Source organism: Herpailurus yagouaroundi, unplaced genomic scaffold (genome assembly GCF_014898765.1).
Source record: "Herpailurus yagouaroundi ecotype Mexico unplaced genomic scaffold, PumYag 77, whole genome shotgun sequence".
Lineage (NCBI taxonomy): Eukaryota > Metazoa > Chordata > Mammalia > Carnivora > Felidae > Herpailurus > Herpailurus yagouaroundi.
In genome coordinates, this window is record NW_024412388.1 from 79,126,877 (window position 1) to 79,151,915 (window position 25,039).

Here is a 25,039-nt window from a genome sequence, read left to right on the forward strand (position 1 = left end):
GGAGTATTACTCAGCAATTACAAAGAATGAAATCTTGCCATTTGCAACTACGTGGATGGAACTGGAGGGTATTATGCTAAGTGAAATTAGAGAAAGACAAAAATGATATGACTTCACTCATATGAGGACTTTAAGAGACAAAACAGATGAACATAAGGGAAGGGAAACAAAAATAATAGAAAAACAGGGAGGGGGACAAAACAGAAGAGACTCATAAATATGGAGAACAAACTGAGGGTTGCTGGAGGGGTTGTGGGAGGGGGGATGGGCTAAATGGGTAAGGAGCACTAAGGAATCTACTGCTGAAATCATTGTTGCACTATATGCTAACTATGCTAACTAAACTTTGGATGTAAGTTTTAAAAAATAAAAAATAAAATTTTAAAAATGCATAAGGGATTTATTTATTTCTAATTTTTATTTATTCTTGAGAGAAAGTGCAGGTGCACATGTGAGAGCATGGGGTGGGGCAGAGAGAGAGGGAGAGGGAGAGAATCCCAAGCAGGCTCTGCACTGACAGCACGATGCAGGGCTCGAACTCACGAGCTGTGAGATCAGGACCTAAGTTGAAATAAAGAGTCGGATACTTAACTGACTGAGCCACCCATGCACCCCAATGCATAAGAGATTTAAATAGACATTTCCAAAAAAGATATACAAGGGGTCATTTAGCACATGAAAAGATGCCCAACATCATTAGTCATTAGGGAAATGAAAATCAAAACCACAATAAGATACTATTTCACACCTACCTGGATGCCTAAAATAAAAAGGACAATAAGTATTGAAGGAATAGAGAAATTAGAACTCTCATACATTGTTCATGGAATTGTAAAATACTGCAGACACTTAAAACAATTTGGTAATTCCTCAAAATGTTACCAAAAAACAGAGTTACCATACGACCCAGAAATTGCGCTTTTAAGCATACATCCAAGAGAATTGAAAAACCTATATCCACACAGAAATGTGTACAAAAATGTTCGCAGTGGCATCATTCATGATAGCAAAGAACTAGTAATAGTCCAAATGTTTTTCAAGTGACAAATGGATAAACAAATGTGGTGGACTGGACTATTATTTGGGGGAAAAAAGGGAATGAGCTACTAATACATGCTACAATATGAACGAGTCTCAAAAACATGCTAAGTGAATCACACACAAAAGGTTATATATTGTATAATTCCGTCTATGTGAAATGTCTCAGACAAATCTATAGAAACAAAGTAGACTAGTAACTGCCTACTAATAGTAGGGACTGAGGGAAGGTGAGAATAGAGAGTGACCACTAATGAGTGTGGGGTTTCTTTTTGGGGGTGATGAAAATATTCTGAAATTGATGTGAATATTCTGAAATTCGTGAGCCACTGTCATTAGTGATGATGGTTGAATAACTCTGTGAGTATACTAAAAATCGTGTAATTGTATACTCCAGAAGGCCAATTTTTTGGGTGTGTGAATTATATCATAATAAAGTCATTATTTTAAAAATGTATTTAGGGGGCGCCTGGGTGGCTCAGTCGGTTAAGCGGCCGACTTTGGCCCAGGTCATGATCTCGCGGTCCGTGAGTTCGAGCCCCGCGTCGGGCTCTGTGCTGACAGCTCGGAGCCTGGATCCTGTTTCAGATTCTGTTCTCCCTCTCTCTGACCCTCCCCCGTTCATGCTCTGTCTCTCTCTGTCTCAAAAATAAATAAACATTTTAAAAAAATGTATTTAGAATAGTTAACATAGTTAAGTACCATGTTTCCAAATATTCACTTCTCTCTGGGGGAGTCTGAATCATGTGACTTACCTTAGCTAATGAAATATGGCTGGAAGTGATATAGATCACTTCCTAGCCAAAGTTTGGGGAACCATATCACTCATGGGGAACTCATATCACTCTTCCCTTTGCCATAACAATCAGCAATGTTCAAAATAGAAGTGGCTTCACCAGCCTGGGTCCTAGAGTGAAAACAATGTAGAGCAGAGCAGCGGGCAATTTTTGACGGACACGGAGCATGAGTGAGAAAAGATGTTGTAAGCCATTTTAGGGTATGTGATTTTAGGGCGTGTGGTAACAACAATAATGACAACAAAAAGAACAAGAACAACAACTAATATTATTACCCACCACTGGCAGAAATTAGGAAATAGAGACTGTCAGGCCAGCACTTCAAATCAGTTACTATTTTCTGAGTGGCCTGTATTGATTGGTTCCGGGGATTCAGAGAGAGATGCCATGCACAATTTCTCATTTAGCTAACATTGATTGAGCACTTACTGAATTACTATGTGCCCAGCTCTTTTGGGCTTTGGCACATGTGTTGTCTCCAGTCTCACCAAAGAGCAGTTTGGTGATGAACAAGAAGCTTCTCCAATTTTGACCCACAAATAGACAATTCTATTTTAGAGAAATTAGTGAAGCAAATGAAAGGCTGTGGGATCCGTTTAAAATAGCCACAGAGTATCAAGGGCTGTGAGCCAGACCAAACAGCACGCCTTCCCACACGCCCCACTTGGGCCTGTGATTACTCAAATCCCAGCACTGGCCCAGGCTGCTGCCCGCCGGGAACACCCCTCCAAAGAGCACAACTGGAAGGTAGTTTGCCAGGAAAGGGCAGAGCTAGACTGTATCTGGGGGGAGATGCATGACATTTTTCTTCATATTTATAAATTTTTGTTTAACATCATGACTCCCTACTGTTTGGTTTTCCACCTCCTCACCTGGCAGTTTGCTTTTGCAGCACTGGCGGGAGCTCAGTCAGGCTGAGGAGGCAGGGGAGAGATATGGCTCAGAGACTCCTTTAGGCTGAGCAGCCTAAGCCTGACCAGAAGCTTATCTGGTAGTAAGGAGGCTGCAGAGATGAACATTTATTAATGCACCAAAAGTTTTAAACTCTGTAAATGGAGCAGAGTTGGTACAGTCCTGTGCTCTGGTGAAGGAACAGGGGCAGAAGCTGGACCTTGAAGCATATAAAACAGATGTGACAATGCAGGACAGTGGGGTATATACATGCGGTCCCTTCTACTCACGGGGAAGAGTCAGCCTCATGGAGGTTAGGGAGAGTATCTTGAAGGGAGATATACAGCAAACACCAAGAGGGGCACCTAGTTCAGTCCTGGAGTGGGAGGGGCAGAGACCAGAAAAGCCTCTGCCGGAAGAGGAAGAAGAGTCCTTGGCTGGGTAGGAGACACCAGGCTCAAGGCACGGTGACTTGACTGTTTGTTCTGCTCCCATCTGCTGTGAAGGGCTGTGTGCAGTGGCTGCTGTCCCACCCCCTGAAGCAGAGGCAGGGAACAGTTAGGGGCTCCCAGGTGCATCTCAACTGCCACAGCATCTCTCGGCCTTGGAGTCTCTCATGTGTACAGTATGCATTTCCTTTAAAAAAAAAATTAGAGAAATATCTTTAAAGCCAACTAGTTTCTTTCCACCTGGCCCCAATCTCTCCTGTTACTGAGGACAGCCTCAGAAAAGATCCCTCACAGCCTCTGAAAAAGCGGCCAGCCTGGGTGACAGATCTTACATGGACACAATAGCAGCTACCTTCTGAGAGTCGACTCAGGAGGATTTAGAATGGTTCTCTGGGCCTGAGACCCCACACACTGCTTGAAGATGTTTCATTTCTAGATATCTTTGGTGAAATCTAGAGTGCAAGGAGGGCTGTGACCACACACTCAAATCAGGAGATATTAGCACCTATGTATGAGCAGGTCATTGGATAGGAGACAGTGGGGCACACTAGGCAGTTGTGACAGGGATCATAAGCCCTGCCATGGTGCAATATGGGGCTTCTGGATGGGCAGGGAGCAGGCAAGAGGTCAAAGGAGACCATTCCCCCATTCTGGACAATAACCTTTGAATTCCCACGACATTGTATATGTACACTTTTTTTTTTAAATTTTCTTTTTAATGTTTATTTTTGAGACAGAGAGAGAGCATGAACGGGGGAGGGTCAGAGAGAGACGGAGACACAGAATCTGAAACAGGCTCCAGGCTCTGAGCTGTCAGCACAGAGCCCGATGCAGGGCTCGAACTCACAGACTGCGAGATCATGACCTGAGCCAAAGTCGGTCGCCCAACTGACTGAGCCCCCAGGCGCCCCTGTATCTGTACACTTACATCTCTCATTCCACGTGTGAAGACAGGAGGTGGTCTGGTTCCTCTTTGGCCTCCTCATCACTGCCTGCTTGATGTCTTGTGCGAAAGCAGTATTCAGTAATTAGAGGTCTCTGGGGCTAGGCTGGCTGCACTGGGATTCTGGATTTTCCCCTGGTATTTATGTTTCCAAAGATGTTTATCCCATTTTAATAATAAACAAAATGAGGTGTAATGATTTACTCAACTACTCATGCATTCATTCATTCATTCATTCAAGAAATATTTATTGTGAGCCAAGGCACTATTCTGAGTAACTGGGGATAGAGATAAAATCATAATGTTTTTATTCTTGTGTGGGTAGACAAGAAAAATGAAAATGTAAAATGTATACAATGTCACATAGTTGTCAAAGCTATGGAGAAAAATAAACCTGGGAAGACACTTAAAAAGGAATGGTCAGGTAAGGCCTCCTTTGTGGGTGATACCTGAGCAGAAACCAGGAGGCCGTGGGGAGCTAGCCTTGTGGGAATGCACCCAAACACCATTCCAGGAAGGGCAAGCCTCTGGATGGGAGTAAGGTGTTTAAGGAGCAGCAAGGAGGCCATAGAATTCTGTGATTTGTTCAGGTTTCTACAACACAAACTGGAGCCACAGTAGTTAGAAACCTACATCTAAAAATTTTTTCAGTAGTTTTATAACTACTCAGATTTTTTTTTAAATTTTAACGTTTATTTATTATTGAGAGACAGAGAGACAGAGCATGAGCATGGGAGGGGAAGAGAGAGGGGAGACACAGAATCTGAAACAGGCTCCAGGCTCTGAGCTGTCAGCACAGAGCCCGATGTGGGGCTTGAACCCACAAACTGCGAGATCATGACCTGAGCTGAAGTCAGACGCTCAACCGAGCCACCCAGGCACCCCTATAAGTACTCAGATTTTAGGTTTTTTTCCCCCTTCGATATATCTTTATTTGAACATATCTAATTATAAGCTGACTTTATTAACATGCCTAACTTTTACCATTTTAACAATTTTTAAGCACACCATTCAGCAGCATTACATTCTGTGTTGTGCAGCCATCACTACTATCCATTTTCGTAACTTTCTCATCGCCCCAAAAATGTCTGTATCTATTCAACACTAACTCCCCTTTCCCCTACACCCTTATCCCTTGTAACATCTACTTTATTTCTGTCTCTTTGGATTTGTTATTCTAGGTACTTCCTATCAGTGGAAACATATTATGTATTGAGCTTATTTTATTTAGCATGTTTTCAAGGTTCATCCATATAGTACATCCATGTAATACTCCATTATAGTATTAGAATTTCATTTTATAGTTAAGTAATATTCCATTGTATGTATGCTGCATTTTATTTACTTTCATCTGTTTATAATGGTTATGAGTGTAGAGCCTACTTAAGATTTTTTCTCTCCCTCTGCCCCTCTTCCTAGCTCAAACACTCTCAAAATAATAATAATAAAAATAATAATGGTCATGTTGTTTCTACCTTTTGGCTATTGTGAATAATACGGTTATGAACACACAGGTGTACAAATATCTGTTTGCATCTCTATTTATTTACATTTATTTATTTTTGAGAAACAGTGAGACAAAGCATGAGTGGGGGAGGGGCAGAGAGAGAAGGAGACACAGAATCTGAGGCAGGCTCCAGGCTCTGAGCAAGCGGTCAGCACAGAGCCTGATGCGGGGCTCAAACCCACAAACTGTGAGATCATGACCTGAGCCTAAGTCAGACGCTCAACCGACTGAGCCACCCAGGCGCCCCATGAATCTCTTTAGTATATACCTAGAAGTGGAATTGCTGAATCATATGGTAATTCTGTTCAACTTTTCTGAGGAACTGCCAGAACTTTTCACAATGGCTGCGCCACTTTACATTCCCAACAATGTATGAGTTCCAATTTTTCCATATCCTTGCCAACACTTTCTTTTCAATTGCCATCCTAATAAGTGTGAACTGGCACCTTATGGCTCAGGTGTTACTTTTCATACTGACTACTACAAAGAGTCAAAATTTGCAATCTATCTTCAATAAATGTATATATTTTTTGTTTGGGTTCTACTGGTTGTTTTTTGACCCACTTCTAAATTTATACCACAGATCGTCAACCAGTGGTGATTTCCATTCTCACTCCTCCTTACAGGGCACATCGGCAACAACTGGAGACCTTTTGGGTTGTCACAACTGAAGGAGGGGTGGTTACTGGAAATCTAGTGGGTATAAGCCAAGGATGCTACTAGACATCCCTATGATGTACAGGACAGCTTCCTGCCACAATTTGGCCTCAAAAGTCAATAGTGTCAAGGTGGACAGACTCTGGATTATGACTATCTTGTCATACATCATATACCTTTATAAAGTGTCTTAAACCCTTTAGGAATAAAGCAGAATATATAGTGAACTACTGCTTCTGAACTAAATGATATTAACATTGTGATAAAGATGCAGAAAGCATAACTTTCTTTTCACAATAGCACAAATTAGATATCTGAATATATTTATTAACTTAGTTGCTAATCAATCACCTAAAATGCAATGTGAGATGAAAATATCACTATTAATATTTTCAAACACCATGTTTCTTGAAGAAAGTAACAAATCTAGGTATGTTACCTTTCACTAAATTGAAAAATGTCATGTACCAGGCTCTGTGTTTGGCACTAATTATACATGGGTGGGCCAGGCAGATATGGTCCCTCTACCCATGGAACACAAACCTCATTAGTGAATATGTGATATTAAGCCACACATTTTTTAACAGTGTTTTCATGCCTCTCCCCTTTTAGGTTGAATCGTTTAAGGAAACAGAAATTCTTATAAAATGAAAAACTTTAATAATTGTTTAAAGCAAAGGCACAAGTAAACATTTCAGGTTATCATACAATGTTATAATAAGAAATTCCAACAGTAAAATGAAAAACATTACAATTGTGTATCTCTATAGTATATCTAATGCATTATTCTATCATCTTTTCTTTGGAGTGAAAAGAAAGGATAGGTACGGTACACATCAATGAAAATGTGATGTAAAAAGTTGGATATAAATAGCATCCACTCCACTTTTAACCAGGAATTTTAATTTCAGGAAAATGAGTTCAATTAAAATTAATTAGTTTAAAAAACTGTTTTGTTAATGATAGAGCAGCAATAACTTTCAGGCTAAAGTACACTTTTAATAAAGTAAATCAACGATTTCATAAACCATTAGCTGTTGACGTCTGGTACTACGCAATAATCAAGCTGGCCACGAAAGGGCTTTACCAAAATACGATTCATATACTTATTTTACTTTAAATCTGAAAATTTTAATGTATTATGTAAAAGATAAAGGAGAATATGGAACCAATTCATTTATGATGTTAGAAATAAAATACTTTAAAAGGCCTAGACTTTGTTTTCAAAGGCACTATCTGGAGAGTAACAAGCTGCAAGCTCTGAGCTAAGACAAAGTTGGTTTTTTTCTTCCAAACTAGCCTGCCAGTTAATTGAGACTTGATGTCTCAATTAATCATCAAACACTGAGTATGTAATATCCATTAGGGAAGAGATTGTGCAATGTTTTATCTTTGACTGCTTTTTTCAGGAAGAAAAATTTACCAATGATTTTTAAAAGGCTGTTGAAATATTTGCTTGATCTAAAAGTTCTGTTTCATCACCTCAATGCAATTTCCACTTTATTCAGATCACCTGTAGCCTCTACCTTTAGCGTTTCAACCTAGATAACAATGACATGAAGGTAGCTATCCTGAGAGAGTACTTTTTTGTGTGAGTTTGTTATTTTATTCACTTTTTCCTCCCTGAATATTCTTCAACTCTAGCTGTTTAACTGAGTAACATTTAAATGACACAAAGTACCAGAGACTAAATAAAATCTATCAAGAGAACATTTTCCAATACCTCAGAAGTCTTAATTTGAATGTCAAATTAGGGCATAGTAACCTATTGCATCCAAAAAACCAGGAAGATTTTAAACCTTTCTAACCTTTCTAAGGAGTATTTGAATCAAAGCTCTTGCATGAGACGATTGTTGTTTCTATTTTTTCACTGTCCAAATTATAAGAATATCAATGGATTAAGGTTTATTTATCATGATTCTTTTAAAACCTAATTCCTAACCAGAAAACAGTACTTAGAAAATGCTCTGAGAATATCTTTCAAATTTACCACAATTCTAGAAAGAGGTCCTTAAAGTCAAATTAAAACATTGACTCATTGAGGCATACCCTAAAGGTCAATACGCATGCTTGAAAGAACAGTGCTGGGATTCTGGAATTCTTCCCTGTCTTTCTCCATTTCCAAAGGTACAGACATCCTTCCAAAATTTTCGGTGGCATCAAAGACTTCATGATATAAAACAGCTGGAACATTTTCCATTTTGAATAGTTATGAGTTTAAGAATCACTAGGACATTTCAGGCTTCCAAACCATTAGTTCAACAGCAAAAGCAAACAGTTCAATCTTCTACTAAGACAAACTTAAGAATTAACCTACATTTTACAGTATCTAAACCAAGGGTCCACAGACTTTTTCTCTAAAGCGCCAGATAGTAGTTATTTTAGGCTGTTTGTGCCATACAGTCTCTGTTGAAACTATCCAAGTCTGCCATGGTAGCACAAAAGCAGCCATAGACTATATGTAAATGGATAAGCATGGAGGTAAGGTCCAAAAAATTTTATGTATTGACACAATTTCATATGATTTTCATGTGACACAACGTCATTGTGTTTTTGATTTTTCTCCCCAAGTATTTAAAAATTAAAAACCACTCTTATTTTTTGGGTCATGTAAAAACAGGAAGCTGGCTCAAATAGGCTCATGGGCTGTAGCTGCTGACCCTTGGTCTAGATCATTTAGATTTCTTAATGTGGGGGTCAAAGCAATCATGTAGCCATGACTGATCTCATTTTACCTGGGCATCAAGAGCCTCTAGGCTAACAGTACTGAACCCCAAAAGAGAATCCCAAAAGCACCGGTCAGATGATTCTAGTAACAGTGTCTACACTCATAAGCTGTGTAGAGTTTATGAGGGTTGATACTAATATCTATACATAGATATAGATCTATATATATTCAGGAAACATTTCAATCACATTGTCAGAAAAGTAGAGAATTGAGAAATCCATTAGCTGAGGCTTTTCAGCTTGGTGTCAGACATATCGATTAACATTTTGGCTCTGCTACTTACTAATTTGTGACCACAGGTAAATTAATCACTAGAATTTAACCTGGTGATATGGACAAAACAGGCATATTTTCAAGCTTGTTTCTCAAGCCTACAAAGGGCTTGCTGGAAAAGCCTACTCCGTGATATACCATAAGGCTTAACTCCTAGTTTTAGGTACAAAACTATTTTGTCTTTTCTACTCCATTCTGTCATATAAATTTTTTTCCTGCATGCAACATATTGTGCAAAGTTGCATCTCCATATATACAGAATTCTACTTTCCTCTTATCCTTGAAGGCCATTTTTTTCATAGGCTGCTGAAGAAAATGAGAGTGGAAAGCATCCAATCAACACATTCTTGTTATCTTTACACAATCTAAGTGTAATATGGTATTCCACCAATCTATCAATGACAGGCATTCAGATTTCTAGGAAAAAAGTCTAGACGATAAAAATGAAGAACTGGTAGGAAAGAATTCTTATGGCTTCATCTATGGATTAGTAACAAGAGAATCTGAAGATAATGCTTGTAGATTACTTGCAGATATAATTTTTGTGTATCTTGGACATCAGTCCATTGCTTAAATTATATTAAGTAGATATCAGCACTAAGTAATATGTGCTATAACCTCTTTAATCATGAAAAATTTATTAGTTATATACACATGAAGTAAAATATGTCACCAATAGTGTTTTTGAAGCAAGCATTAGTTAACTTATGAATCTGCTAGTGTTGAATACTAAGCAAAATACTAAAGCTATTAAAATATTAGTGTTTGGTTTCATTTTCAATTTTCTTTTAACCTATTATTTACAAAAGTCCTGTTAGAATGCTGAAGGCAGTCATTTTGCAACACATACATTCTCCATATAAAATGATGTTCAGTGCTGGGTGATACAGATTTATAAATATGGACAACACAATTTATTTGTAGTTAACCTACTACTCTGACCAGTAGGCAACGCATGGAAGCATCATATGCACATAAAAGTTAGAAATTAAAACAAAACTTAAAACTCTCAAGACAGATGACCATAATTTTGTGTTTGTAAAATTATATGGAAAAAAAGCCTTTGTGGTTGGGAGCTTTCAGTGGCCCACTACTAAAACAGTAACTTTAACTGGAAAAAAAAACTCCCCCAACACAAAAACACAAGATAAATTATATGTATATCTTGGTCAAATGTTTACAGACAGCTGCTATGAAAACAAACTGATAAACATAATAATTTGTTGAATGAGCGTGAAATATTGCACAAAAGCAGTTTTGTCTGAAGAAAATCCAATTTTCCATTGTTCTGAACTTGAAAATGCTTCCCACATATAGACATAATTGAATTTTCTAAATAAGAAACATTAATATTCAGTAATACTGTTAGAATCTTATTTTTCCCATTAACCATATTCCAGTCTACTTTATGGCAATGGTAAGTCAGTGGTGAAGATTTGGCAAAGATAAAAAGGCAGACTGTAAAATATATATATATATATGTATGTATGTATGTATGTATATACGTATGTACATATGAAACAGATATGTTCCAAAAACCCTTAATCATATGATAACCGGTCCCTTAAAAAACCCCCACAGTCTAGTTCACAGTGATGGTCAGACAGTGGTTGAGTACGACTCTTTTCTTGGGGACTGCTCCTTTCGAGCCACTTGGTTGCTGTCTCTGGTCTCCAGCACACTGTCTTCTGTTTCGCTTTCACTACCATCTGCCACAGCGGGGTCCAAAGACGTTGGGCCAGATTTTCTGTGCAAAGGAAAACCAACACCACTCTCCTGTAAAGAATTATCTATAAAATCTTCATCAGAGGAATGGAATGATTCATCATCTCCTATTAAATGGTTGACAATGTGGATTCCATCAAAAGGAGGCTGGCCTGAGAAGACCCTCTGTCCTTTTAGGCACCTGAGCTGTCAAAACAAAATCCAAGTTAATATTCTCAACTGGAGGAAACACAAACACCAAGAAAGCAAATGTTTCATGTTTAAAAGAGAAGATGCCCTGATTTCTTTTCCATTTATATATAAAATAGTTACTACTAATTTTTGAGTGCCTCCTATATGTTATGTAATGGGCATATAACTTATTTTAATTGAATGATCATAACAGTCCTATGTGGTAGATTTAATCATCCCCATTTAGAGATTAGGAAATGTAAACTCAGGTAGAATAACTTGCTGAGGACATATTTCAACAACTAATACAACATGGACAATCTTGTTACTGTCCCTGGATTATTTTGAGGTAAATCCCAGACATTCTGTCAGTTTACCTGTAAATATATTAGCATGCATCTCTAGAATATATGGACTTAAAGACCATACTCTGAACTATCATACATGCTGACTTTTGAGAGCGTGACTCCATAATTGTTACAAAAGATGAAAATTTGCTATGAGTCTCCATCCTATTATAATATCCCAACGACAACCAAAGACTCACTCAGGGCAGGAATGCTTCATCCCGCTAGTTAGATTTCTCTCTGCATGGGAGGAATGCCAGTAATATATCATTTTGCCTTCTCTCCCCTACTCCTCCTTAGGGAGAAGGAGCAACTTCTCTCATGAGGCAAGAGGGGAGAAGAATGACATGTATTGCTCACCTATTTCTCTTCTCTTTCCACCTTCAGATCCAACTTTTGGCTATCCCAGGAGTTTCACACAGCCAGACCTTCACATGGGAAGGGCTGTGGATGTTATATGCTGTTACTGGGTGGGAAAGTCTAATTCTAGAGCTCAGCAATGAAAAACCCATTGTCGTCATACTTCTAAACCACATTTTCCAAAACCAGCTTTATCAGGATTAGAAGTGATTTCTTTGTATTATCTCCCACTTCTTTGCCTAAGTTCTCACAAATTCCCAAATCCACAACCATGGATCCTACCATTTCTACTACCATGTAATTGAGACATCAGCCCTGTTCTCAAAAGCTGAGGTTTTAAATATGAAACTTAATGCTGATATTGTCAGTTGTTTTATTTCTCCCATACACCATGCATTTTCTCCTACAATAGAGCAGAAGAGTTAAAAACAAAAACATTAAGAGAAAAAAACTATCAAAATCTACCTTGACTTGCCAAGAATTTTTGCTGAAATACATCCCATGCCTTCTACCTTTACCATTACTATCAACCTTCAACTTTGTTTCTCAGGGACAATTTCCTGGTCACTCGCTATCTTTCAAATCTTAAGATAAAGCCTATGTGAAATATTCAGGAAATGTTACATATACTTTCAAAACTAACGGTTCTGAGAGTAAAGAGATTACAGCCTTGCCATAACACCTCCCAGCTTCCCCGACAGACTTCCAGGAAGAAGTGAAGAAACCTCAGCACTTCCCTGCTGGTGTGGGAACAATGGGAAACAAGAGGGATGCTGAGACTCAGTACAGCAATGTCTGCCTCAGGCAAACCTTCAACCACAAAGGAAGTCCTATGCCCTAAGTCAAGAGAATGAAATTACAGTGAGGTACAGTGTAATTTAAGTAATACCTTTTCCCCTGGCAGAGCAGAAAGTTTTTAGGGAAACTAAAAGTTTTAAGTTTTTAGGGAAAGGGCACAGAGCACCACAAAGACCTCCCCTTAATTGTGATACCCACTGCATTACTACAACTGCCACGTTCTGATGCAATATCCTATCACCATATTGCAACACATGATTTATAGCTCCAAGTGTTAAATTATGTCAGTTAATCTCTTCCTTTCTTTTTTCCCAGACCCTTTTGAAGAAATAATATGGAACATGTGTCTTCCTTTTCCCTGGCTGTTACAAAAGGAGTGTGGCAGAGGAACCGCAACTTCCCAATTGTTTGGAAAGCTGTAGCTCTAACAAAATTTATTGCATTTAAAAAACTACAGACTCATATCAGATGTAATAAGTGACTTCAAGCATTATATAAAACTAACTCCAGGTTGAAGGGTTATTTCCTCAATGTCAAGGGGATGCAATTAAAGCTTCTATACCTGAGAACTGCTAATAAAGAATAGCAACAGCATAAAGGAATTTTGGAGAGAAGAAAAAGGTGAAGGTAAGGGACTGTCTGGTAAAACCGAAGCTATCCCTTAGTTATATCCTGGACCTAGGAGTGTGCACACTGGTTCTGAGAGGGACAAGGCCTGTATAGGCCCTGAAAGTGGACATTTAGGCAAGGAATTCCAGGGTACTGAGAACCCATAATGCACTCTATAAGGGCCTGAACTTCAGGTCAGGATGTCCTGGGGGAATCCTCATCCCATGAAGAGAGGTTTGGCTGGAGGAAGGCCAGAGCTGGGCCTTCTAAAGTGTAAAATCTTGGGTGTCTGGATCTAAGAGCTGTACTGCTGATCCTTATCACAAGACCTTCAGAGCTAATTATATTTAAACAACAAAAACCAGACTATTAATCTTTTCAACCCCACTCCCCCCAAAAAACTTCCATGGATATTATTATTATTGGTATAAAATTAGATTAGCAAAGCTCAATATACAGTCCACTGATCATCTGCATCAGGATAACCAAGGGTGATTATTAAAAATGCAGAATCTCTCCCCAGATCTAAGGAATCCAAATTCTGAGAATGAAACATTTTTTACAAACATCTCAGAAGATCTTGATACCTCAGTTTGAGAATCACTGTGGTAGATCTTCTGCTCAAACCAAATGGGCCTGAGTGAGAAAGGAGATGATTTACCTGAAATGGAACTCTTAATTATTCACAATAAAAGACCTTCTAAACCATGAACAACTGCCTATGTGGGTGTGGTATATAAAAATGGACACCATCTTTCAGTAGTACAACCAAGCTATTCTGAGCCAACTCCACTATGTGGTGGTTGAAACAAGAAGCTGTCTGTTTAGTTTATGTGCTGACAAAGTGAGCACAAAGAGCAGTTCACTTAAATGCCTTCTCTTGAAACTTTCTCCTGCTATAGGGTAAGGTCTGGCAGCGTATATGTTCAAAAGACCAGAATAATTCTGATGCACATCCCAGAGTAAGGACCACTACCTGATAGGCAGTGTTTTGCTTGGTTGGCTTTGCTTGCTCTTTTGGGTCAGTCATGGGATGAGGAATCTGACAAAAGCTATGGACTCACTCTCTGTCTTGAAAAGTACACATACGTACTTTAGCATACCCTTCTGTGGCCCCTTGTCTTTTCTAATTTTTGGTTAAAGACTGTTGGAACATCATTATAAAACAACAACAAAACGTAACTTTATGAAATGCCAGTAACACACTCATATTGTGAAAAAGATTTAAAAAGTATTATTTTTCAAGGTGAAATTAGAAATAGGTTTCAAAGTCACTGAATGTGAACGGAAGTACTTTTGAGATTCACCAAGGAAATAGAAGCACCAGGAATCTTTGGAATTTTAAGCAAAGGGACTCTTCTCTGGTGATCTTAGGATTTCCCCCAGAGAAGGCCCTCAGCTAGATCACAGTCAATGAACCCTACCCAGGCATTCAGGACTTCCTGCCAGCTTAAGTTCTCCAGGCCTAGAATTTGAGCAGGGAGTCAAATGTTAGCAGGCATTTGGGGGGGTGGGTGGGAGGGGAAGCATCTAAGAGATGCTGGGGGTAGGGGGAGAGGCAACTAGGAGGAAATAGACTATCTGGGGAAAAGAAAACTCTTTAAAAATCATTTATTTCCTCTGAAGAAACTGCTTCCATGTAAAACAACAACAACAAAAACAAAAAACAAAAAACAACCTCAGGATAGGCTAAAAAAAAAAAGAGGTTTCAGACATGTATTTCTCTGACCTGAAAGACATGAGCTTTGAGATGAAAAAAGCCTGTCAAGTATCCATCACAGTGGATAAAAGTACACTTACACCATGGTACCTCACAATGAGATTTCAGGACACCGGGAACAAAGAAAAGATAAAGCATCCAGCCAAAAACAAAAACATTTTTTAATATAAAAGATTAAGAATCACAATGATATTAATTTCTCAACTGTAAAGACAGTAGAGCAGGTTCTTTATAATTTTTGAGTTCGAGCCCCGCGTCAGGCTCTGGGCTGATAGCTCAGAGCCTGGAGCCTGTTTCCGATTCTGTGTCTCCCTCTCTCTCTGCCCCTCCCCCGTTCATGCTCTGTCTCTCTCTGTCCCAAAAATAAATAAACGTTGGGGAAAAAAAAAAAAAAGGATAATATGTCCAACCTTAGGAGTATAGTTCTAGCTTTACAGGCCTTGATAGAAAAAATATTTCTTAATACAACTCAACAGTCATATGAGAGAAACACACATAGGTGACTGTATCTGTAGGAGGGCGTGAGGAAGCATTTTGTTACAATAAGATATAATTTGCAATCAGTGAGGACAATGCTACAATGATAAGATACCTCTAATACACTTTGATGTTTTTTATCTAGATTAGTAATTTTAGGCTGATTTCTGCAACACAAAATTAACATTTTAAAATAAAGCTTAAATTTAAAGAATGTCTTTCTTTTTTAACAGAATCTATTTTTTTAAGTTTATTTTTATTTATTTTGAGACAGAGATAGAGAGCAAGTGAGGGAGGAGCAGAGAAAGAGGGAGACTGAATCCCAAGCAGGCTCTGCACTGTTAGCACAGAGCCTGATTTAGGGCTCAAACTCCCAAACTGTGAGATCATGACTTGAGCCTAAGTCCAGAGTCAGATGCTTAACTGACTGAGCCACCCAGGCACACCTAAAATTTAAAAAAATTCTGTTTGGAATTTCATGTATTAAAAATGATTAGGCACTACTGCCAATGTTTTCAAAAACATCCCCATGATTATCTTATCAGACCTTGGTACTACCACTGTTAGTCTACTGCTTCTTTTGGATCTAGGCTCTATCATCAGAACAGCAGAAAAGTTTTACTGTAATTGTGCTCCAGTTTTAGACAGGTCTCAAAGTCTGTATCCAGGGAAACTCAGGAGCTTTAACACACATGCAATGAAATATACCTTTAAGAGTGGAATCCTTTCCAGGTCTTTAAGTAGGGTCCTGATTTCTCTCTGAATACCTGAGTCTGTATCAATTATTTTTTCTGGTTAGAAAGTATCACATGGTATCACACATCAGAAAAGCCCCATTAGAGAGGTGAAGTATGTGCTCAAAGTATGGAGGCAACAGACAGCATAGTAGGTCTGAGGAACTGTTAAAGCAGTTTAATATTAGGCTCTTAGGGATGTGTGAAGATGGGGGATGTGACATACAGTAATCTTAAAGGCATATTGTTAAGTCAAAGAAGTCAATCTGAAAAGGCTACATTAGGGGTGCCTGGGTGGCTCAGTCGGTTAAGCGTCCGACTTCAGCTCAGGTCACGATCTCGCGGTCCGTGAGTTCGAGCCCCGCGTCGGGCTCTGGGCTGATGGCTCAGAGCCTGGAGCCTGCTTCCGATTCTGTGTCTCCCTCTCTCTCTGCCCCTCCCCTGTTCATGCTCTGTCTCTCTCTGTCTCAAAAATAAATAAACGTTAAAAAAAAATTAAAAAAAAAGGCTACATTAGTGTATGATTCCACCTATATGACATTTTGAAAAAGGCAAAATTATTGAGACAGTACATAGATCAGTGGCTGCCAGAAGTTCAAAGGGAGGGAAGGAATGAATAGGTAGAGAACAAAGGGTTGTTAGGCAGTGCAACTATTTTGTATGACAATGTAATGGCAGACACGTATCATTAAACATTTGTAAAAACCCACAGAATGTACAGTCCAAACAGTGAACCCTAATGTAAATATGGACTTCAGGAATGTATCAATATTGGCTTATCAGTTATAACTTATATATGACACTAGCACAAGATGTTGGTATCAGAGGAAACCAAGGGAAACCATTGAAGGAGAATATTCCTGCATTTTATGGTCAATTTTTCTGTAAACCTAAGACTGTCTTCCATAATGAAGTCTATCAATTAAAAAAACTAGATGTTCTGTGATTTTTTTTGTGGCCACTATACTCTAATATCTAAACTGCTTGAGAAAACTCTAAGACTGTCTGTTCCAAGAAAATGTTTAGGCTCATGGTGTGTGTGTGTGTGTGTGTGTGTGTGTGTGTGTGTGTGTGTGTGTTTGCTTTGTTTGTTTTTAAAGATATTATATTTAGGTAATCTCTATACCCAGTGTGGGACTTGAACTCACAACCCTGAGATCAAGATTTGCATGCCTTACCGAGTCAGCCAGGCTCCCCTAGACTTTTTTTTTTTTTTTTTAAAGATAAAACACAGTAAAGCACATGGATTTTAAGTGTACAGGTTGATAAATTTTTACTTATGTCTATGCCCATATAACTACCACCCAGATCAAGATATAAAACATTTCCAGTACCCCAGGAGGCCCCCTTGTGTCCTCTCCTCACCTGGGGATTACCTTCAAAGGTAACCACTATTCTGACATCTATCACCAAAGAATAGTTTTGCCTGTTCTCGGACCTAATATAAAGAATCATATGGTATATAATCATTTGTGTCTGGCTCCTGTTACTCAACATTATGTCTGTGAGATTCACCCATGATGGCATGGATAGCAAAGTTCATTCTTTTTCATAATATTCCATTATGTAAATATGTCACAATTTATTTATTCATCTTATGTTAATGGCCACTTGTGCTGTTTCCAGCCTATTACATATAATGCTGCTATGAATATTCTTATTTTTTTTGATGAATATAAGCACTCATTTCTCTTGAGTATATACCCAGGAGTATAACTGCTGGGTCATAGAGAATATGTGCATTAAGCTTTAGTAGATATTTCCAAACTATTTTTTAAAGTGTTGTAACATAAGCTCTTTAATTTCTGCAAGGGAACTTTGCCTTACTTTCTGCCAGGTTGGTTGTCAAAGCAAATTAATGGCCCCTTAACTGATCATATTGAATAACTTCATTATAGATTCTTAGTAGTGGTGGTACAAGTTAGTAAAAGCACTTCTGAAAATGGTTTGACAGTATTTACTAAAGTTGAACATCTACATAGCCTATACCTAGAATAGCTAAAATTACAGTTTGCTTGGCACAGTCCTAGATTATACCTGCTGCCACAATGTAATTATTACTGGTATCCTATCTTCATTCTCAAAAGTGTCCTGGTTTTAACAATAAATTGTAACAGTCACCCAGCAATCCCATTCCTAAGCGTATGAACAACAGAAACAAGTATAATACAGACTGGTAATAGGGTTCATGGCAATTTTATTCATAATAATACCCAATGGAAATAACCCAAATGTTTATAAACAATAGTATGATTAAATAAATTATGGTATATTCATACAATGAGACACTATACAGCAACAAAAATGAACAAACAGATTACTGCTGCAGGGAACAACATGGATAAAGCTCACACTGTTTAGCAAAAGAAGCCAAACACAAACAAATGCATTCTGTGTGATTTCATTAGTATAAGGTTAAAAACTAGTCAGTAAGTGGGAAGAATGACAAGAAGACTTCTGAAATGCTGGCATGTTCTAGTTCTTGATCTAGGTGGTAGTTAAATGGGCACATTCATTTTTGTGATAATTTATCAAGCTAGACACTCATGATTTGTATATTTTTCTGTATATATCTTATATTTAAAGAAAAATATCTATAAAAAAAAGCTGAAGAAATAATATCTATGGAAGACTGCTGGAAAGGCATATAATTGTCACTAGTATTTCTGAATTCTATTTTGGGATCTCACTAATCACTAATTATGTATTTGAACTCCACTGCTTTAGTCCATTATACAATTGCTCTTACTTAAATGTTAGGCCATTAGCCTAACACCTTCCTATTCAGTTCATTTTTCTACTCCAATGGCAGACCAGTAAAAGAAATGTATTTCAAAGTTAAGAAAGAGGAAGAGAAGAATTGGTTTGGTTTTGTCTTACTAAAACCATGAATCTTCAGTACGTTATGTTCCCTGCTTTGTACTAGCTACCAAATATGTGGCTCACATTGATACCATATGCATTTCTGTGTGCTAATAGGAATGTTGATTTTACTAGATTTTGCTTTAGAACTAATTTTTTTTAACTATCAGAGTGAAGCATCCGATACTGCCATTGTTGTAAATGAAAGTCAAGTATCAGCAATTTAATTTGGTTTGATTAACCTAATATCCAGTTATTTCTGTATTATGTATATTCATGCAAACTGCCTCAAAATCTTTGGGGGAACAAAGCATTTTCCATGGTAAATACCAAATTTCTTAGTTTCAATTATTTGTTTAGTTGTATTCTATATTTTATTTTTTTTGATAGTTTAGTTGTATTCTAAGCATAAGGTCATCATGTGGTGAGCACAGCATAATGCATACAGAAGATGAATCACCATGCTGTACACCTGAAACTAGTGTAACATTGTGTATCAACTATACCCAAATTAAAAGCAAAGCGAAACAAAACAATATTTGTGGTAGATAATACAGGTGAATGGTTTCATGACCATTCATGAAAGAAAAGAGTTCCTAGATAGGCCACAGGCTACACTAAGCATAAAGACAGGAAAAATAAATCGAGCCTTATTAAAATGAAGAACTTCTCTTCATCAAGGACACCTTCAAGAGAGTAAGATGTCAAGAATAGAATGGGATTAATACTAGCCATATTTATCACTAAAAAGCTTTATGTAGGATACATAACTAATTCTCATATGTTAATAATAATCATAAAAAGACAATCTGAAAAAACAGGCAAAAGTTCTGACTAGCTAATTCACACAAAAGATAGCCAAATGGCCAAGAAATACATGGAAAGGCGCACAACATCACTATTCATCAGGAAATGCAAACTGAAATCACAACATGATATGTATACATAATGACTAAAATAAACCACTGACAATATCAAGTGCTGGTGAAAATGAAGAGCAACTGCTGTGTACGTAAGCTTTTACAACTTAAAAAAACTCTGGTATTATCTCCTAAGAAATGGACTTACACATCCTCTATGATGTCCACTCTTAAGTAAAGACCCAACAGAAATACCTAAAAATGTTCATCATGTAAAAGAATGTTTACAGCAGCATTATTTGGTAGTTCCATGAACTGGAAACAGCACAAATGTGCATTAATAATAAAAAAAATGGGTTATTGATTTTTATAATGGGATGCTATACAAAAATAAAAATGAACTATAGCCACATTAAAATAAATTACAAACACAAGTAGCCTAATATTAAAGAGTATATTCTGTATGATTCTCTTTAAATAGTTAAAAAAAAAAAGTTCAAAAACAAAAAAAATTTTAAAGTTCAGTGATAGGTAACACAAAGTTCATTAAACTTACTCTCCCTGCATTTGTCAATGTTTGAACATTTCCATGGTAAAAACACGTTAAAAAAAAGTTCATCAATAAAACCCTTCAAAAACTGCTTCCAAATTCATTTGTAGCTGACTTTTTTTTTTTTTTTTTAATTTTAGAGAGGAGAGAGAGAGATAAAGAACAAGCACATCCCTGTGCATGTGTGAGCCAAGGAAGAGCGAGGGGAGAGGGAAACAGAATCTTAAGCAGGCTCCATGCTCAGCAAAGAGCCCCAAGTGGGGCTTGATCCCATGACCCTGGGATCATGACCTGAGATGGAATCAAGAGCCTGACACTCAGCCTACTGAACCACCCAGGTGCCCAGGTAGCTGACCATTTTGATAAGCAGTTATACTCACCATAACAAAACCTCCAAATAACCCAATGACAAAAAACAAAAAAATAAAAACCGCTTCCTTTACATTTAAAAGTATTTCTTTTTTGCTTTCCGGTATTATTTTGATATTAATAGTTTAAAATATTACCATTTTTATAACATATTTGATGCAACAGGTATATATATTTGAGTGTATTATTTACAGATTAAGTTTTTTCCAAGTTACAATTAAGTATTTAAAATTAGCAGTGTCTGGAAAAATACGAAACAAAAGGTTGCTGTACATATATTCTACCTCTTCTGTTAGCCTTTGATGATGGAGACGGTTTCCTAATCATTTTTGTATTCGAGAACTCAGCATTCTGACTTGACAAGAGTGGGCACATAAGAAATATAAATGAACTACACTAAAAAGATGGCTGGATTCTTGAGAAAGTTCTTACATACTAATTATTCATCCCATCCTTTGTGAATAAGAATATTAATAAGCAGACAGAGGGGTGTGTCAATATACAAAGACCCCAATAATGTACTGTTTCTTACCTGATATGGACTGCTTCATCATGTTATGCATGAAGAGACAGAGTAAAAAAATAAAAACATGTAGAATTCATTTAAATAATACTTAAGACATTATGACATACTCATTACAACTTAAAAAGCTAACAAAATCTTAACCTCTCACTAGCTTCAAAGAGATAGAATTTTAAGATTTCTCTGCATGTATTCAACAATGCTGACCCAAAGAAAGTATATAGCAATTAGAAAAAGAAAGTGGTAAGATATTATACAACTTATGAAGAATACAGCATAAGATGCTGTATAGCTAATAAGAAAACAGGAAACTGTCATGTTCATAGTCTGATGAATGTAGGTTTTGACAGGAAACAGCAGAGTTTCTAACTGCATGATCGTAAAAATTCAAACACTAAAAAAGAATATTAAGAACTACTATAGCTATTTCACATAAAGACTATCAGTAAAATTTGAAAGCCAAGAGAAGAACCTGCAGGAATGAATACCCTGAAGGCCCAAAGGACTTCAATAATCATTAAGGAAACACAAGTATTAAAAGAATTTCTCATTAGTCTACTTCATTAGCTAAACTTTCACAGGTTAAGATAGAAGTTTCTTTTGTAAAACAGAGAAGTGTCATTGCTTTAGAGATCTGTAGCCTTTAAATATAACTTCCTAATAAATAATAGAGAAATCTGTGCTGAGAAATTTGATCACCTGGGTTAGTGTCCATGTGGACAGAGGACACATGTTCTTTGCGTGTTTGCTTGCTTTCAGTAATTACATTGGTAGCTTTTAAAAGTTTGGGTTGACTTTTACAGTTGATTTTAAAGAGACACCATAGTTTATCCTTTCTCAATTTTAATGTGTAGGAGTAAGAGAATTAATAATAAACCCTTATATTTATATGAGGTTTTACAGTTAAAAGTGCTTCCATGCATATTATTTCAGGTCAAAAAAACTTTCCCCCGTGTGTGACTGGAGGCTGAATTGTACAGACAACTACCACTTTTTGAGATTCAAAAGAATAAGAAAGGCTGTACTGAGTGTTCTGAAAGACAATCAGTCCACAACAAAGTGGAAAAAAGTCATCCACACACCAAAAAAAACCCCTAACCAAATGAACTTTGATCACTACTAGACAGGGTTTAAACCATTTAAGTGAGTCATGTGATACCAAGTGAACTGCAAAACAGATGCAGTAAGTTTCCAAGACTGAGTCATATCAGATTATAAAAGCTCCTATTTGTACATTTAGGTTTATATAATCAATCTTTGTAAAACATTGAGCTATTGCTGTTACAGTTAATGTAACATTTCTGCAAGTGATGTATAAGATATAAAATTTTAAATAACTATAAATCATTCTTTATATGAGAAGATGGACATAGTTCAATAATCACAAAGATTTCTATTTCTAAGTTCTAGAGGCTTTACTTTTTTACTCCAAGGTTTAATCAGTAATTTTGTTGAAATCCTTATATAATATTTTAATAGTTTAAGTTTTCAAAATGTAAAAGGGGAATGATGTGCTAAATTAATTCTCAATTATCAGCTTCTTTCAAAAATGAATTGTACATATGACAAAGATTAAAACTAGCCATAAGCACACAAACCAAAAGATTTCCAGTGAATCAGAACAGGAAACCAATAAAAGTGATCAATTGGAGGTCATGACTTTTTGATCATTGTACTACATAGGCAAGAGGAAAAATTCAGACCCACAGTACTTAAAAGTAGATTAAGTTTAAAATTCAAGAGTTGTATTGAAATAATACAAAACAGACAATGCTGAAAATTGTTTTGGCTTTATGCTGAGTAAATTACTTTTAAATACCAGATAAAACACTTAAAGTTAAAAAAAAAACATAGAGTCTGTGTTAAATATATAAAATGCAATAGTTAAAACTCATTCTTTCAGAAGCAAAGAAAAAAATGTACCCACAATAATAAGTGAAAAAGGTGGAAAGCAAAGTTTGGCACTGAAGAAAATTATATTCTGCATTTGTTACCAGAGAAGGAGAGAGGGAGAAGAAACAGGTCATTTACAAAGAACGCTTAGTCTCTCTATACTGTATACTTAGATTTATCCAGTATACTATGGCAAACAAAATGAAACTGCATTGCCCTCTTCCTGGCAGCTGACACATCTTGATAAAACTGAAACCCTTAACATTATTTAGAAGGTACTCTAATGTCAATGGTGATGAGGTTAGGAATATATGAACTTCTATGTAAATTTATGACCAATTACAGGAAATAAATCACTTCACACTTGTTTCACTCTGAACTTTTAAAGCTACATCAAAGTACCACGTACATTTCATTTGATTTAACCTTCAGCTGAAGTACTAAAAAAATTCAAATATTTAGCAAAACATCCTCACGAAAATGAAGTACTTCTTTTCTATCTGGACTGAACAGTTAAGAGGAATCATTCTTCTCTAAAGCTAAATCATAGGTTTTATCAGTCTATCTAATCATTCACCCAAATTTTAAATCATTTATCTGATAAGGGACTTGTATCTAAAATATATAAAGAATTCTTACAACTCAATTATAAAAAGACAACCCAATTATAAAATGGGCACAGGGTCTGGGTAAATATTTCTCTAAAGAAGTTACAGATGGGCAATAAGCAAATGACAAGATGCCCAATATCATTAGCCACCAGGAAAATACAAAACAAAACCAAAATGAGAGGACATTCATATTTACTAGGATGGCTATAAACAAAAAAGGGAAATAATATCAAACATTGGCAAGGATGTGGAGAAACTGGAACCCTCATACACAGCTGATGGAAATATAAAATGGTACAGCTGCTTTGGAAAACACTATGGCAGTTCTTGAAATCGTTAAACCACAGTGATTCTACTAGTAAGTAATACTCAAGACAAATGAAAACATATGGTCACAATGAACTTTGTATATGAATGTTCACATCAGCATTATTTATAACAGCCAAAAAGTGAAAACAACCCAAATATCCATCACACAATAAATGGATAAACGGAATGTGGTATACCCATTTGATAGAATATTATTAGGCAATAAAAAGGAATGAAGTACTGATACATGCTACAACATGAATGGACCTTGAAAACATTATGCTAAGAAAACAGTCACAGATGACCACATATTGTATAATTCCATTAAAAAAATTTTTTTAGGGGCGCCTGGGTGGCGCAGTCGGTTAAGCATCCGACTTCAGCCAGGTCACGATCTCGCAGTCCGTGAGTTCGAGCCCCGCGTCAGGCTCTGGGCTGACAGCTCGGAGCCTGGAGCCTGTTTCCGATTCTGTGTCTCCCTCTCTCTCTGCCCCTCCCCCGTTCATGCTCTGTCTCTCTCTGTCCCAAAAATAAATAAACGTTGAAAAAAAAAATTAAAAAAAAATTTTTTTTAATGTTTATTTATTTTTGAGAGAGAGACAGAGTGTGAGTGGGGGAGGAACAGAGAGAGAGGGAGACACAGAATCTGAAGCAGGCTCCAGGCTCTGAGCTGTCAGCACAGAGCCCAATGCGAGGCTTGAACTCATGAACTGTGAGATCATGACCTGAGCTGAAGTCAGATGCTTACCGACTGAGCCACCCAGGCGCCCCTGTATAATTCCATTTAAATGAAATATCCAGGGAAATCTACAGAGATAGAAAGTAGATTAGTGGTTGC

The 25,039-nt window shown here is 37.1% G+C and overlaps 1 protein-coding gene across 7 annotated transcripts in view; it reads right to left on the reverse strand.

Annotated features, from left to right (window-relative positions):
- Positions 1–6,919: 6,919 nt before the first annotated feature.
- The window catches only part of EVI5 (ecotropic viral integration site 5), a 248,898-nt gene continuing 230,778 nt past the window's right edge, over positions 6,920–25,039 (reverse strand). For all 7 annotated transcript variants that reach the window (XM_040470985.1, XM_040470988.1, XM_040470986.1 and 4 more), the window contains one exon: positions 6,920–11,194. In XM_040470985.1, coding sequence (XP_040326919.1) covers positions 10,883–11,194 — 312 coding nt within the window. In that variant the 3' untranslated portion in view covers positions 6,920–10,882. The remainder of the gene's footprint in view (positions 11,195–25,039) is intronic.